This window comes from Coffea eugenioides, chromosome 6 (assembly GCF_003713205.1).
Source record: "Coffea eugenioides isolate CCC68of chromosome 6, Ceug_1.0, whole genome shotgun sequence".
Classification (NCBI taxonomy): domain Eukaryota; kingdom Viridiplantae; phylum Streptophyta; class Magnoliopsida; order Gentianales; family Rubiaceae; genus Coffea; species Coffea eugenioides.
Genome location: NC_040040.1, coordinates 15,559,196 through 15,575,825, shown reverse-complemented (window position 1 = coordinate 15,575,825; position 16,630 = coordinate 15,559,196). Strand labels below are relative to the sequence as shown.

General features: G+C 37.9%; 2 protein-coding genes and 1 pseudogene across 3 annotated transcripts; 2 read left to right on the top strand and 1 right to left on the bottom strand.

The window, feature by feature from the left end:
• Window positions 1-1,028: 1,028 nt before the first annotated feature.
• LOC113775132 lies at window positions 1,029-5,334 on the top strand. Of its 2 annotated transcripts, XM_027319884.1 has the most exons (7): window positions 1,029-1,222; window positions 1,675-1,719; window positions 2,574-2,666; window positions 3,721-3,859; window positions 3,956-4,241; window positions 4,373-4,427; window positions 5,001-5,334. In XM_027319884.1, the coding sequence occupies exons 1-7, from the start codon at window positions 1,103-1,105 to the stop codon at window positions 5,073-5,075; spliced, it is 813 nt and encodes a 270-aa protein (XP_027175685.1). In that variant the 5' UTR covers window positions 1,029-1,102; the 3' UTR covers window positions 5,076-5,334. The 2 variants fall into 2 exon arrangements, with proteins under 2 accessions (XP_027175685.1, XP_027175687.1); XM_027319886.1 differs by lacking the exon at window positions 2,574-2,666.
• Window positions 5,335-10,421: 5,087 nt separating this feature from the next.
• On the bottom strand, window positions 10,422-10,962 carry LOC113773675 (uncharacterized protein At4g04775-like). Its single transcript, XM_027318301.1, has 2 exons — window positions 10,801-10,962; window positions 10,422-10,751 (listed from the first exon to the last, which is right to left on the bottom strand). Exons 1-2 carry the CDS (start codon window positions 10,960-10,962, stop codon window positions 10,422-10,424), a joined length of 492 nt encoding a protein of 163 aa, XP_027174102.1.
• Window positions 10,963-15,680: 4,718 nt separating this feature from the next.
• Window positions 15,681-16,480, top strand: LOC113773674 (annotated as a pseudogene).
• The last annotated feature ends 150 nt before the right edge of the window (window positions 16,481-16,630 follow it).

The window sequence follows — 16,630 nt, the reverse complement described above, 5'->3', positions numbered from 1 at the left end:
AGTATGAGTATGAGTAGGAGTAGATTAGACTAACTGTTACTGTCTGATAAAAAAAAAAAAAGAATTAGCTTTTTGCATATTTTCTAGTGAGCCTAAATGTGATAATGCATGTGACCACACAGTTAATCACAAAACACTGCGTCCAACATTTCAATAAACCATACATAAGTTTTAAAAACAGAAATTTGATGATGTTCCTAAAATATTCGAGATTTCGAGCTTGAATTAATAGCTTTTCATGTTTTTATAAAGCTATACAAGCTTATTTCACACTAATATGTTTTTCTAAAAAGTGTAACAATAATGTCTATACCTACATTGTATATAAAGTAGGAGAGGACTTTTGGTATAAACTTTCTTATTTTGTTTTTTTTTTAGCTTCTCATTTTTTGAACTATTTTTCTCTCCTGATTAATTGCCCTAAATAAAAGTTTCTTACTATAATTTTACTAGCGATAAAGCATAATATTGTATTTTACAAAGTTACTTTTCCTAGAAATGTAAATTTTCCATTCACAATGTTTATTAACTAATAAAAAAACTACCTACTAACAAGAATTAGAAATACGAAAAAGGGATTTAAGGACTAGTGCTGTTGCAGGTGCAATCATGCCATGCAATTGATCCCCTGATTTGTCATAAGGGGTCGCAAAATTCTTGATCTTCCCTTGCAAAGTTTAAATGTATGCTTCAAATCGAACCGATCTCTTAAGACAGATCTGAGCCATCAATTGTTGTACGTAACTACATAGGATCCCCAGAATAGGGGAAAACTAGTCAATCAAAACCCATTCCACACTCTTTCTTAAGCAAACAACCATTAAACTCAGCCTACACACACATAATATATCCTCCAAAGTTTATGGACCTACTCTTAGGCAAATTTTTATTAGTCCAGAGGTCCAGGCCCATAGCCTTCAGTCCAATCCAAACATGGACCACCAATTGCAAGGTCCAGGTCCAGCTGGATTTCCAGGTTCACGAACCAGTCACCAGTGTAATGTGCCCATTTTCCTGCAAATATTTGCTGCCCCTTCTTCTTCTCCCTTTTTTTTTTCTTCAGGTAGAGCATATTCACGAAAATCGCCATTGAAATTTAGGCATGAATAGAATCAGAGTAGCAGCACTAATCAATTCTGGGGCCAACCCTTTTCAGCAGAAAGTCTCCTACATCCATTCAACTCCAATTTTGGAACGAAAAAGACGAACTCATTGGGATTCTGTTAGTCTTTCTCTCCTCTCTTTTACACTCATAGGAAAAAAAGGAAAAAGGCAGATATTTTCATTTTTTGCAAACATTATTTTGCTATTTATGCTATTACCGAGCAGTTTTTTTTTTGAGTTTTGAAATGGCTTTAGATGGTCTGAAATGGGATTATTTTGGTAAATATTTGTGCTTTTTAGTGAATTATATTATATATCTACCAGCTTATGTTTAAAATATATTTTGGTTTTTCTTTTTCTTTTTTTCCCCAGAAGAATCTAGTGATGTCATATGTGGCCTGGGGTAGTTTTGGCGCCACCCGCTAGGGGGTTGGGGAGGGGAATTCAAGTCGAGTCTTGGTGATGCTATGACCAAATTGATCGATCATCCTTTATTCTTCATTGAATTTTCATGTAGAAAAATGTTGTCTTGGATGTAATGGTTTCTATTTTTACACCATTTATGTGCAGGGAGGAGGTTATTCCAGGGGCTCATCAAGGAGTCATAGAGAGCCTGTACGGTTTGAGCAAGTTTATGCACGATAAAAAGTGTAGCCTTTTGCTGTGGAATTGTAATTTTTATTGTGAAATACTTGTGTGCATCTGTTTCAGGATATTGATCAGGGATTGGAGATAATTTGCATTTTCAGTTTGATTCTTTGGATGTGTCCTTGAAATGAAAGATTAACTACATTGATTTTAGAGACTTACATGGTTTCGGATGATGTCTGGAACCATATTCATTACTCTTATACCCATGAAAGAAAAAAGTGAACCATTTTATGCTCAAGTGTAGCGAGTTGAGTGTGTCCAGAGGAAAATGATGGAAAGACAGCCAGATTGAAGCTGATTCTTACATGCATTCCCTACCCTTCTAAAAAATAGTCTAAACCCTCTTTTAGATCCATAGATATTTGTTTCTTTCTTTGGATGATGTGCGGTGAGTAGGCTAGGCTGCTTTACCATCTATTTCTAGTCTGCAATTATGTCAAGCTTCCTCATAAGCTGTAGTATTCCTAGTCATGCTATTACCTTGAATTAATAAAGCATTGATGGAGATGGGTGCAGATATTTGGCACACTTATTGCATTGATGCCTGTGACAGAGATTATGAGGCGCTAATTTTTACCTGTTAGTCATTTGCCTTTTGGCTAAAGATCTTGTGTTGCCATGTGGGGCTGCTAATATCCTAGTGTATTGTCTTGTCATCAGTTTCTTTTGCTTCATCCTTGATTTTCTTCAATGATGTTTTATTTCTCCATAGGACCAAAATCATATGGATCTAATGTGATCGAAGCCTTACATTTAGCATTGTGTCGCACTTACATCGTTCTGAATAAATGTGTATCTGATGGTAAATTTTTTTGTAGAGATTTAGCAGCTACTCCAGAAGGAATAGGAAGCTACATTCGAAGCAGGATTTGTTGCATAACGTCAGCTCATTTGCTGAGCACCTTTTTCAGGTTTTTAATGACTAATGAAGGCGTTCTTGGTCTCTTCTTCTCTCTGGAGTCAAGACTATAGTTTCCTAATTTCCTTCTGTTATTCTATCTGTAGAGTAGACTTTTTTTTTTTTGGTTTTTTATTCATTATTTTTTGAGGGGTGAAATAGGGAGTTGACAATGGGGTCAAGGCATGTATGCTATCTGAAGCTTGGGATAGTATGAAATTGCAGCCTCTTTTATGTGTGTCTGTCTGGGAGGGACTTTCTGCACGTGCATGCTCATGAGTATGCAGCATGAGCATTTAGGTACATGTTATAACTTAAAAGATAGCCAGATGCATGTCCATGTGCCAAAGATGAAATTACATGTCAATGTAAGAGTGGTGTTCTGAATGGTAGTAGTATCAAGGGGACATATTCTTGGTCGTCATGTTGATCTGTCTTTTGAGTTAGCTTTCCTAGTTTACCATTGTTTTCTAGTTTTGGGTGATTCTAGAAGCAGATATGCTCTTTCTATCTTTCCCTTTTTAAAAAAAGTTTATGTGCCTAATCCTTTTTACAAGTTCAAAGATTCTTAGTTTGGAAGTTTTGAGTAAAAGATTCCTGTGTTGGTAAAATGGTTGTTGATTCTGGTTTATGTTTTGTACTATTTGGATCACGTATACTGGTGCAGATTACACATGAATTGCAAATTTGTTGAAGGATTACTAAGAAATTAATATTAAAGGAGCTTGTTGGCTTGTAAATAGAGAAAATATCATGAATTTGAATGCACCATGACATGCTACAGTTGTCCATGCACTATTGTATGCTCAAAGGTTTATGCTAACAGACAATTTTGTTAGTAGTCCTAAAGTATATATGATGACTTAATTTTTACATTTAATTTTCTCAATCCTTCTCTGTGATTCTTTTCCTTTACTAGTACTCTTGAAGACATGCCTCTTATTTTTGGGTTTTTTTCCTAGTTTTTTAACTTTTAATCTTTGGGTGTCATTACCTTGACTTTTAACTTTGTTAAATTGTCAGCAATGATATATTTTTGTTCTCTAACAATGACTGCTATGTATCAGAGCTGGAAATTTGATGATTTTGACGACAACGACAATCCATTTGCAAGCAGAAACAGCTCATGGTTTAGACAGGATTTTAATGGTAATAGATCTAAGAAAGGAAACTCCAGAAACAAGGGACAACAGGCATGGAACACAAGTAAGTCGCCCTTTTTGTTACATAACTGCAGTTGGACTTCAAAGCGAAATACGTCTGTCTGACATGCTTCTCATGTTGATATCCACGTGGGGGCAGGATTCCAATTTTTTGTAGATGATGATGATTTTGATGTTGAGACCATCTTTAAATCTGCACTTGGGGGAAACAAATACACCTACTATTCCTTTATAGATGAAGAACCACAGTGGAGGGGGTCCTTTGGACGCTCCAATAACCATAGGCATTACTGGAATTGGGGGCGTCAGGATGAGGAGGAAGACAGCTCCTCATCTGATAGTCTGGAGTCTGATCTGACATCTGATAGACTTGCTCTTGGGCTGAGTTCATCTGGTCCTTTAAGTCTTACAGATGTTAAAAATGCGTAAGTTCAATTTGATTCCTTCATTCGCTGTCTGCTTGAATTACCAACCCCTTGCAACTTTCTGTTCAGATCTTATTTGAATGGGTAGAAATATGTTGTCTTTCTGACTTAAACTGCTGTCTTGCTTTCAGTTATAGAGTTTGCGCTTTGAAATGGCATCCAGATCGCCACCATGGCCCTCACAAGGTATCTCTGTTTTTGGCCTAGTTTAAATTTTCAGGTGGCTGTTGTTGTTGTTTGTTTTTTCCCTCATAATATTCGCATTCTTCTTCATTTTTTTTTGTCTCCCATTGCAATTATTTTTGTTAGGGATATGGCAGTAATTGTCTATCTTTGACTCTTAATGAAGCCGCTACTTTTATCTATCATTTTTTTCTTTTATTCTAATAGCTATGGATGTTTGATAGCAAAGGTCTCTGGTCGGGTTTATGAGATGTTGGGCCTTTCAATGGAATGGATGCTTACATCCCTCTTTCACACACTACAAATTTGTTAATATGGTAACTAATTTAGTTGATTGATGAACCTGATACCAAGGAACAACGCATCCTTGTTCACCTTAGTTTCATTGATGATATGTCCATGCATCTTGACACCGACTCTAGTTGTTTGGCTTGTCCAACTACTCCCCCCTTCCCCCCCCCCCTCTTCTCCACCTCCTAGATTCTTCATACTCAGGTTATGATCATGAGAATTATCTGCAGACATGTTGGTTTGATTTCTTGTCGATCTAATCAAGTGGTTTGATGTCGTGGACAGGCTGCGGCAGAAGAGAAGTTCAAGCTTTGCGGTGCGGCATATCAGTCATTATGTGATAAGCTCGGTCTAAATTAGGGTTGCCGTTGCTGATGGCATCTATCAAGTCTTGTAGGAGATCAGATTGGATCTTGATCATAAGATTCATAACTATGTACTTAGGTTAAGTTAGGAATTAGGTTAGGAATTATGCACAACATAGAAAAATGAGAGGCATGGTGTCCAATGAGCAATTATTTCCACAGTATGCTATTCCTTGTATCCTTTTGTACCATTCACTTTGTACCCGTGTATACTTCTGTTTAATACTACGAGCTTTAAGATTCATTAATGCCCTCATGCTTTTGAACGCAGCAAGTAAATTTTGCATGCAGAATTGTTTGAACAAGGAACATATAATTTTTTTTGCTATTTCGCAATTTCAATTCTTACATAACTAGTATTTCTTTAGTGCTAATTTCTGTATCCAGCCTGGTGTTAAAAAGAACAATGTGTGTTAAACTAATATCAGGATCTATCTTATTAGAGGAAAAAACCTGGGGAGCCCTTAAACTATTGCCGTTGTCATCTTTTGGCCCCCCATCTAAAATTTGTTTCCGATTGATCCTTAAACAATTAAAAATGCATACTTTGAGGACTTCTGATGACTTTAACCACAAATCTAACCGGAAGTAAAGGGCATTTTTGTCCGTTCATGTTTGCACCCTCGGGACCAGCAACTAAGTAGCGTAAAAAGAAAGATGCAACTCTTCAATTCTGTAGCAAGGCAAAATCGAAGCAACGGAAATCCTTTCCAGAAATCGAGTTTTGCCCATTTGTTGAAATCCCATCTTCTTCTTCTAATTTCATCTAAAGTATAAGAAGAATGGCTAGATAATCTTTCAATTACAGCTATTGAAGGTTGCATGGGAGAAATTCTGCATTGAAAGCTACAGATGGACAGAGAAATGAAATGGATGATCAGAAGGAGGGATGCATATTTTGACCCATATCTCGTATACGGTAATGTGCCTCTTGATTTGTAAGCTTATATCGTCGGGGTTTGTGTGTGTAATTGTTGTGTTATTATTGAACAATTTAAGGGCTGTTAAAGAATTAGATGTTGGTTGATAGGGGCTTAGATATAGTGGAGTTTAATTAAATTAATTGGGTGGAAACAGGGTCTGAGAGTTTTGTCCTGTTGGTAGGTTGCATGGGGTCCTACTATATCTGTGGTCCATTATTAGTTTACTAAAAATAGTAAATTAATGAAATTTCTGGTATAGAGTTTGACAAAAAATAGTTGATGTTGCATGGGCAATTGTTTATTTAGCAATTTTGCTGCTTATTTTTTACTACTCTATGAATATAGTGAATTTTGATTTTAATTTGATACATGATTGTGCAGAACATGGGAGTGAATATTTTACTATTAGATTGCACTATGGGGGCAAGTTTAATGGTTCGGATTACAGATTTTATACTGGTGGTGAAGTTGATCATATAGATTTGTGTGATGGTGATAGAATGTCAGTGCTTGAGATTAATGAAATGTTAAAAAAACTGGGGTATGGGGAAGAGGAAGCTGTGTTGTACTATTACCTTGAGCCGACAAGTGTTCTACCTGATGGACTAAGGCAATTGCAAACTGATCAACATGTTAACCAGTTCTGTAGTTGGGTACAGGAATATAAGGTGATGGAAGTTTACTGTGACCATAAGACCATTGAAGAGGTATTGAAAATGCAATTCAATGAGCCTGTAGAGACATATGCAGCACCACCAAAATCTGGTGTTTTGATAGAAGAAATAGATGATGAGGGCAGAGTTATAGAGGAGCCTTGTACTGATATGGTATTAACCAAAAAGCCTTTGAATGCTGAAACTCAAAATCAAAAAAAAAGTGGTGCAAGTGTAGGTGAAAATTCAACAGAAAAACAGGTGCAGAAAGACATTGTTAATGAAAAGATTCCAACCTCACAGGCTGAAATTGAAAGTGGCAAACAAAAGACAGCAACTAAAACAGTGGGAGGGGTAGGTACTAGTAAGGGTAGAGACAATGATGCTGCTGATGACACGAGCAGCAGCTCAGATAATGAGCAGTTCAGTGCTGATGATAATTTCTGCAGAGATGACTTGATGTTTGAGGATGCAGGCAGTATAGATGAAACAGAAAATGACCAGCAATCTGTGGGAAGGCAGCAGCAGGAGCATGAAGATGTGACTGGAACTTCTAACATTCCTACCCAACAATCACAAAAGAAAGGCAAAAAAAATAAAGCAAGACAGCCTGCAACTTTTGGTTCAAAATCTATAGATGTTGGAGCTGCATTTGATGGGGACAAAATAGATGATCAACTAGATAGTGGGGAAGAGTCATCTGAGGAAAGGGGAGGACATATGCCCAAATTCATTGACTTTATCCCAGAGAGGGACATGAAGAATCCAAAATTCTTTAAAGGGCAAAGATTTGCTGATAGCAGGGAGTTCAAAGAAGCTCTTAAAAACTATGCAATTGTTAATGGTAAACCTGTGAAGCCTTGCAAAAATGAGAGAAAAAGAGTTAGAGCAAAATGTAAGCACCCCTGTAGGTGGTTTGTTTTTGCCTCAACAGTAAATTGTCTAGGCACAAATGACTTAGTGGTGAAGTCAATCTATGATAAGCATGAAAACTGTGGCCATGCTTGGAAGAATAGAGCTATTACCTCAAAGTGGTTGGCAAATAGGTATGAAGAGAGGTACAGATCCAACCTACAACTGCCTGTGAAAGAGTTAATACAAACAGTTGATGAAGAGTACAGGTCCAAAATCACTAGAGCAGTGGCATATAAAGCAAGAGCACTAGCTACTCAAACTGTGAAGGGTTCAGCTGAAGAGCAGTACAAACTTTTGGGTAGGTACTCTGAGGAGCTTAAAAAAACTCATCCAGGTACAACGACTGAAATTGTATTCACTCCATTCAGAAAACCTGGTGGTAATCCAACATTCATGCGATTCTATTGCTGTTTGGGGCCACTTAAGAGGGGATTTTTTAGTGGTTGCAGGCCACTAATAGGTCTTGATGGTTGTCATACTAAAGGAACTCATCGTGGTCAATTACTAACAGCTATGGGTGTTGACCCTAACAATGGATGGTGGCCCATTGCATGGGCAGTTGTTGAAAAAGAAGCTGGAGAGCAATGGAAATGGTTCCTTCAACTCCTGGCTGATGACTTGAATATTGACAATCAACATCATTACACCTTCATTTCTGATCAACAAAAGGTAAGAATATCAATATAGTTTGAGTGTTAACAATTGTTCCAATAGAAATGATATCCTTCATATTTATCAGTTTGAGTGTTGACTCATTTTTTTTTACCTTTGTAAAGGGATTGGACAGAGCTTTGTCTGAGATACTTCCTGGGAGTGAGCATAGATATTGTGTACAACACATGTACAGAAATTTTAAAAAAAAACATCCCGGCAAAGCTTTGAAGTCCAAGATGTGGGGTATAGCCACTAGTACAAGTATGGAAGAGTTCAACAAGGCCATGGAAGACATGAAAGATTTTGACTGTGAGGCCTTTAAATGGGTGGAAAAAGCACCTCATGCCAGGCACTGGTGTAAGGCATTTTTTCCAGTCCATACGAAATGTGATATGCTGGTAAACAATATTTGTGAAACCTTCAATGCGTTCATTCTTGAAGCCAGAGACAAACCAATAATATCAATGCTTGAACAAATAAGAGAGAAGGTGATGCAGAGGATCCAACAAAGAAGAGAAGGGATATCTAAATGGACTGAACCAGTAGGGCCCCTAATCAAAGAATTGATTGAGGATAGAATTAAGCAGGCCTGTCTTTGGGAGCCAATCTGGAATGGTTTGTATGGCTACCAAGTGAAAGGTCCTCGGGCAGCTCAATATGCAGTAGATTTCAGAAAAAACACATGCACGTGCCAACTTTGGGAGATAAGTGGGATTCCGTGTATTCATGCCATTTCTGCAATGCTGGTGTCTGATAGAAATCCAATGCAGTTGACAGCCCCATGCTACTCAAGAGAGTTGTTTGCTAAAATTTATGAGAATGTCTTGGAGCCAATTAGTGGGGTCTCACTTTGGCCTAATTCTGAGCATTTGGAAATGGATCCTCCAGTCGCTTGTGTACAACCTGGAAGGCCAAAAAAGGCTAGAAGAAGGGATATAACAGAGGAAAAGGGAAATAGTACCAAGCTGCGCAAGATAGTTGTGATGCACTGTAGAAAATGTGGAGAGACTGGCCACAATGCTGCAACTTGTTCAAGAGATAGAGGGGCTGAGCAGCAACAGCAAAGTCAAAATTCAGAAAAGCAACAGTCCAAACGAGTATGAAATTTGAATTTTCACTAACATTGTTTGTACATTAATCCACATATTGATCTGGCCACATTTACACTTTCAGGGAAGGAGAGAAAAGCAGAGTGTACCTGAATCTTCTCATGCAAATAAAGAGCAGGGACAGCAATCTAGACAGCCTACCCAACAGCAGAATCAATCACAAAACAACCAACAACAACAGCCATCTCAGGTTAGACAACAACACCAACCACCACCCTTCAATCAGTCAACACAACAGCAAAAGCAACGGCAACCACCCCAGAATCAAGCCTCCAGGACAAAGAAAAACAATACATTGACTGATGCTGAAAAGGGAAGGATAAACTCCAACTATGCTTATCTTGGAAAGCAGCCTCCTTTTTCTGTAGGAAGATGGAAAGGAAGATGGGGCCAAGGTAGATCTACAAGAAGTGGTACTCAAAATCAAAGTGAAAGTGCTGGTGGAAGAGGAAGAGGAAGAGGAAGTGGGAAGCCAAATCAGGATGAAGTTGCTGGTACAGGAGGAAGAAGAAATGTCAATCCAACTCAAAGTGAGGGTGCTGGTGCAAGAGGAAGAGGAAGAGGACGTGTGCCTTCATCTTCAACTAACTATTAGATTTGTTGCCTAGTCAATGGCATTGGATGCCATTTTACTTTTGCTTTCAGAACATGACTTATCTCGTGCTATGTCGAGCATGAAAATGACTTGTCTTTTTGGTGGTTTATTCGTAGATGTCGTACAGTTGGACCACCTTTTGTTTGTTAATTAAGTGGCTTGACTCTTGGTATTAATGATGTAATTATATGTTGGCAGTTGGTATTTAATCAAAAAGGTTTTTGATTTCCCTATGTTCTATCATAATCCAATTTTACACTATTCTAGCTTTTCCATTGTTAAACATGTTAAAATGAACACGTCAAATATACCATTGTTTCAATTGTACATTGCTCACAAAAACAGAATAAACCAATATGATGCAATCATTAAAGCAAAACATGCTTGTCCAATACGTTCTGTGTCCAATTAAAGCAAAACATGCTTTTCCATTCACCCATGAACTACATTTGTACATATTACATTCCAGTTCCACTTTCTTCATTCCTTTGCTTATAATACATCTTTCTGGGGTAATTGCAATAGATCATTATTTCCTAAATTTCCAAACACCCAGACTGCAAATACTGCTAACACAAAGCCATAGGTGATTGCAAGAGCTGCAGCAAACTTCCTCTCCCTTGATGCATGTTGTTGCATCATAATTTCCAACCTTCGAACCTTTGTCTGCAATTTTGCTGCTTTGCACTCCCACTTTTGTGCAGACTCTTCGGCATTTGTGAGCTGTTTCTCCATTTGATTGATTCGCCGAAGCAACCCAGGTATAATCTCCACTGAACGCGGACACATTTCTTCATCTATCCATTTCCAATACTTGCATCCCTAACTCAAATTCAAATTCATAACAAAATAGCAATTACTAACAACTTACCTCAGCAATTACTAACAACTTCACTAAATTACTGCTATCCATTACCTGAGCAACTGGACATTCCGCATATCTTCGACCTGGATTCCGTGGAGTCCATGACGTTTTCAGAATGGTACTCAATCCGCAGCCACACATTGGAGGTATTGGATTTGATCTTGGCATCTTCCACCTCGTCGTTTCCAATGTTATACGTGCAAGAAAACCCTAATTTTTCTTTCTTTTGCAGAAGAAGAAGATGGGATTTCAACAAATGGGCAAAACTCGATTTCTGGAAAGGATTTCCGTTGCTTCGATTTTGCCTTGCTACAGAATTGAAGAGTTGCATCTTTCTTTTTACGCTACTTAGTTGCTGGTCCCGAGGGTGCAAACATGAACGGACAAAAATGCCCTTTACTTCCGGTTAGATTTGTGGTTAAAGTCATCAGAAGTCCTCAAAGTATGCATTTTTAATTGTTTAAGGATCAATCGGAAACAAATTTTAGATGGGGGGCCAAAAGATGACAACGGCAATAGTTTAAGGGCTCCCCAGGTTTTTTCCTCATCTTATTATTCCTACTCATTTGCATGTGACTAATAGCATATTGGCCAAAGTTTAATATTGTGTTTCTTAATAGGCAACAGGATCATATCTTGAAACAAACCAATAAAACAGAGACAGAGAACAGAGAAAGGAAAATTAATAAAAGCCAGCTACCTGGGAAAAAGCTTTACCTTATGTTACTTTACAACTTAAAGATGGAAATTTAAATTACTTGGGGAAGGGGTAAGCTACAGGCAGGCATTAAATGCAAAAATTATACTACTATCATTTGGCTGCAGCAGCTGTGGAGGAATGAACAAGAACAAGCTGTTCCTCTTGAAACCTGCTGCACCGGCAGTAATGAACTCTACTAGATTTCTCCCAACTTCTGCTAATCAAAAAGCCTTTCTTTTCCACTCCACCCCAGCGCTCTCAAGCGGAAGAAGGCCATACTATTATGCTTCGGTCAGTCTCTCTCCTTCGTATTTCCTGTACAAAAGAAAAAGTAGAAAGAAAACGTACAAGTAGCACTGTTGAATTCGTTAGTAGTATCGCATCTTACTGAATTATTTCTCTTGTTATAGATGGTTATTCCTTCATGACAAGTGTTAATACTAGTTTTTCTTTTCTTTCTTCGGGGAATTATATATTCTGAGCACGAAGCTTGGAGATTTATTTGATTCTTTAAACTAAGCAATGGTAGGGCTGGGAGATGGGATGAGATGATGACAAACCAACCCCGAATATACATGATTCTAAGATATGAATACCAAAAAATCAAAAAATATTGTAAGTTAACAATGCATAGACATGTAGAGCAAAAGAATCAAGTAATCTTTGTTTTTTTTCCCGAGTTTTGAACTGTCTGGAAGTTAGTTGTGAATTTCACTAGATAAAGCGGTCAGAACAGACTCAAGAGTTTATCTAGTTGTTTATTTGCCTGTAACTTGTACTTATTTTGCAGGAAGGAGTTTATAGGGCGCCTAAAAGGGTGAGAGCTTCTTTCTTTACTCTATTCTGCTCAACCTTTCCTTATTTTCTGATGTAACGTGTTTATTCTCCTTGTGCAGAGATACAAAAACTTCGTGAGAGGCTTCAGTAATCCTTTGTGGAAGCGAATTCTGCTGCGAGATCCCAGTGCACCTTCAAATGGCCCAGTTCAGGTTGTCTGAGTTTGACTTACAGAAGTTGTCTTAACTATATTTTCTGTTTATTTGTATGGTGGAAGGAATTACACGAAGTTTAAATGACTTATCCCTCTATTTAGGTGTATTGTGTGCGTCTTTGGACTTATTTCTTGGTGTTTGGGAAGGCTGTTGGTTTTGAATTTTGACATTAGGGATAGCCTGCTTGTTATGGTTTACATTTTTGGTACTTTTGTTGCTTGAACTAAAGCAAATATCATCCAAGTCTTTGTTTCTTTACTGACAGAATGATTATTATTACTACACCCCATATTCAAGCCGAAGCAGCTCATGGTTCGGACAGGATTATCAAGCTACGAGATCCAATGCTTTTGGAGGAAGTAAGTGATTGTGATACTACTTCGGCCTATTGATTTGAGTCAAATCATGCACTACATTATCTGATATAACAGTTTCTGACACAACTATACTATTACATTTACCTATGTAATATTGTTCAATTTTTCGCTTCAAATGTTCAATCTGGAACTAACCAAATGCTAAAGTGACGGTAATCTCTGTTTTGTATTTGGTAGAATTTGTATTGGTTAATCACAAAAGAGAATAATCTGTATGTTGATATGGATATGGAAAGGGCTTAAGCTGAATGCAGATAATATAAAACGAGATATTAACTGGTTTTCTCTCCGACTCAGGTCCATGAATTAGGAATAAGAAAAGTTTAATTATGAATTTTACGATTTGAGGGGAGGCTCTTGAGCATCTCGGAAGCAGGACTCCTGTTCTGAGATAGATGAGATAAACTATTCAATTTATCTGTTCAATGTGATTTGGCCCTTCTGCTGTACTGAAGTTTTGGACAACTTCACCAGGCAATTCTAATCACCATTGGAGCTCCTGGAACTGGAGAAATCAGAATCAAGGTAAAGACGACCCCCCAAAAGAGTCTGATAATTCAACACCTGAAATGACCTCAGAAAGACTGGCCCTGGGTTTGAGTGCTTCTGGTCCTCTAACTCTGGAAGAAGTTAAAAATGCGTAAGTTGCTTGCAGTTGCTTCATAATCTCACAAATAAGAATCCTTCTGATCAGCTTCTCATACTTCATTTTCACCCAATACTAAGAGTTATTCTCCTATTATTTAATCCGACTCCTTTTCAGATACCATGCATGTGCAATGAAATGGCATCCAGATCATAACCAGGGCTTGTTTAAGGTAAGCTTTTTGGCATCTCAGCTTACATAATCTTTTCTCTTTTCCTTCTTTTTCATCATCTCACCTGTTGAGTTTGTTTCCTTGGTTTTCAATTTCATGGATGAGGGAAAGCTTTTGTACTCTTACATCCTAGTACTTTGGAACTTCAACTTTATTGATTCACTCAACCTTGTGAGACACTGACCCTTTCCCCTTTTCTTGGAGGGGAAAAGAGAAGGAAACCTGTAGCGTTGTTATCGTTAGGCAATTAACCTAATAGTATCATCGTTAAGCAGATCAAAGGACAAGCTTAATATTCATAGTATATCTGCAAGTTAAGCTTTGACATAAATCCTTTAACTAAAATGTGACAACTCTTACTGGCTAAGGATGAAAGGAAAGGGAGGCAAGAGAATTCTGAAACTATTTTTCACTAAAATGTGGAGGGCTCTAAACTCTTTAACACCAACCACTTCCCATCTTTAGGCTTCACTAGTTTCTTTTTTACTAGTTACATAAAATAGTCACTTCATGCATTGGCTTGAAGCACAGTATTGGGATTGCAATATCAGCCACACGTACCTTGACTAATCTAACATATATGTTAGCAGACAGTTGCGGAGGAAAAGTTCAAGTCCTGCAAAGCTGCATATGAATCTTTATGCGACTATGTTAGCCCCAAATGAATGAGTTTGCCAAGAGTTTATAAGACAGATATCAAGAGAACAACCAATCTGTTTGCCTAATGGTATCATGCACCAAGGCTTTTTGGAGTAGATTTCGTACAATATGTTGTTGGAAGTCACATTTGTACTCCAGCTTCTGCAACATGCAATTCCATGGTACCGGATCTTTATACTGGTGGAATCATGTGGAAATCGATCAGCTTTGTTTGGATATATATATATATATGTTGTTCAAAAAAAAAAAATTCATTGCATTATAATCATGTTTTCCAAATCACCTCCTTTTTTTTTTCTTTTTCTTTTTTTATTAACTATCCTTTTATCTTACATATATGATATACCAAAAAGTACTGGAGTATTATTTCAAGAAGGAAAAATCCAAATAATCTTCAATCCAAACAGAGCTGTAGCTATGATTTGGATACAATATCAATTTGTTGCTTAACATAAATTAATATCAAGTAAATTGTACATTTCTTAGCTGAATAATATGACTACTGAAACACTCCGTGAACAAAGGACCAAATGAAGCTGCTAAATGCAAATCATTTATTCTTTAACCCACGTATTACCGTATGTAAAAGTATTTTTTTTTAGCACAAGTAAGAGTGTTCAGTCTCGGAGTGCTCGAATTGGAAACTGAACCCTTCCACTTACATTTCTTTTCCTGAATCATTCAATCTATCTCTTCCCTTACATCTTTAAGAAATTTCAACGGATGTTAAAATTATCAATACAAGCATCTTAAATGTGTTAAACAAAAGCAAAAGAACAAAAAAAAAAAAAAGTGAGAAATTGCTAATCTGATTGTTCAAAACCTTTTATCTGGTGGGTCATATAAGCCTTCAGATCCAAACGTACACAGCCTTTATGGCCTAGGGGCTTGGCTTTGTTTGAATTATTTTTCCGATTTTTTTTAGAAAAATTACTGTAACGATTTGATATATATAAAGTAAAAATGTGATTTAAAAAGGAAAATTTATCAAATTGGTCCCTAACATTTACCAAAAATATTTTTTTAGTCCCTAACATATAAAATCAACCAAAATTATCCCTCACATTTAAATTGTGATCCAATTTGGTCATAATGCTTTTTTTTACTCATTTTTTCGGCTAAAAATAGCACGCTTCTCTCACGTGATCATATTTTTAGGAGCAAAATCGGAAAACACATTTCATTACTGGTTGAAAGTAAAAGGATAGGGGACCACCACCCCCTTTTCACCTTTCCCCCTCAAATTACAGTTTCAAGAAATCCTAAATTGTATCCCTTAATTACTAAGCATAAATTGGAAATGTTAGTGATGATCATGACGATGACAAAGCTGTAGAGTATGACGGGCTGCGTGCTTGGGAACATGGCATCTCGTCCTAATTTCGGCCTTAATGAACTGAATTTCGTTTTCTCCACCCTCGTCGTCCTTTCCATTTTTAATTTCCTGCTCATGTATCTCCTAGCACCCACCGCAGGGGTTGGGGCGCTTCTTTTTCTGGCCGCCTCCCCTCCATCTTCGCCGCCTGTCCTCTCAGTCACATGTTCGAGCCGGGGACTTACGGCGTGTTCAGTCGAATGGGGACTTTTGTGTACAAAAGCACCGTTTTTGCAGCCGTGGGCTTTGCCGCCGTACTCGTGGGAACTGCCATCTCTAATGCCCTGATCAAGATGAGGAAGAAGATGGATCCCAATTTCCAGACCCCCAACAAGCCTCCTCCGACGCCTTTGAACGCTCTCACCTAGGCCATCCACATGGGCGTCAGCAGCAACTTTAGATACCAAGCCCTCAACGGTATCGAGTTTCTGCTTGCCAAGGGCCTTTCCTCTTTTCTCTTCAAAAGCTCCGTCGTCGCTTTGAGGTGCTTAAATAATGTCCTTGGAAGGATGTCTTTTGTCGTACTGGCCAAGTTAACAAGATCACAGGCTGCTGCTGCTGCTGCTCCTCCTCCTCCTTCTCCGTCTTTCGCTGCTGCTGAGCTGGAACAACAACAACTAGTCAAGGAGGAGGAGGTGGGTGTCCGGGAAGGTGGTGTTGTAGCTGGAGATGCTTTGCCTGCTGACAAAGTCAAGTGGTCCCCTATCCTTTTACTTTCAACTGGTAATGAAATGTATTTTTCGATTTTGCCCCTAAAAATATGATCACGTGAGAGAGACGTGCTATTTTTAGCGGGAGAAATAAGCAAAAACAAGCATTAGGACCAAATTGGATCACAATTTAAATGTGAGGGATAATTTTGGCTGATTTTATATGTTAGGGACTAAAAAAGTATTTTTGGTAAATGTTAGGGA

Excerpts from the sequence above, each read along its gene's own strand:
- LOC113775132 (XM_027319884.1), top strand. The coding sequence starts at position 1,103 with ATGAATAGAATCAGAGTAGCAGCACTAATCAATTCTGGGGCCAACCCT. Across the intron at positions 1,720-2,573 it reads CAAGGAGTCATAGAGAGCCT|AGATTTAGCAGCTACTCCAG; the intron begins GTACGGTTTGAG and ends ATTTTTTTGTAG. Across the intron at positions 4,428-5,000 it reads GCCACCATGGCCCTCACAAG|GCTGCGGCAGAAGAGAAGTT; the intron begins GTATCTCTGTTT and ends TGTCGTGGACAG.
- LOC113773675 (XM_027318301.1), bottom strand. The coding sequence starts at position 10,962 with ATGCCAAGATCAAATCCAATACCTCCAATGTGTGGCTGCGGATTGAGT. Across the intron at positions 10,752-10,800 it reads AGTTGTTAGTAATTGCTGAG|GGATGCAAGTATTGGAAATG; the intron begins GTAAGTTGTTAG and ends AATTTGAGTTAG.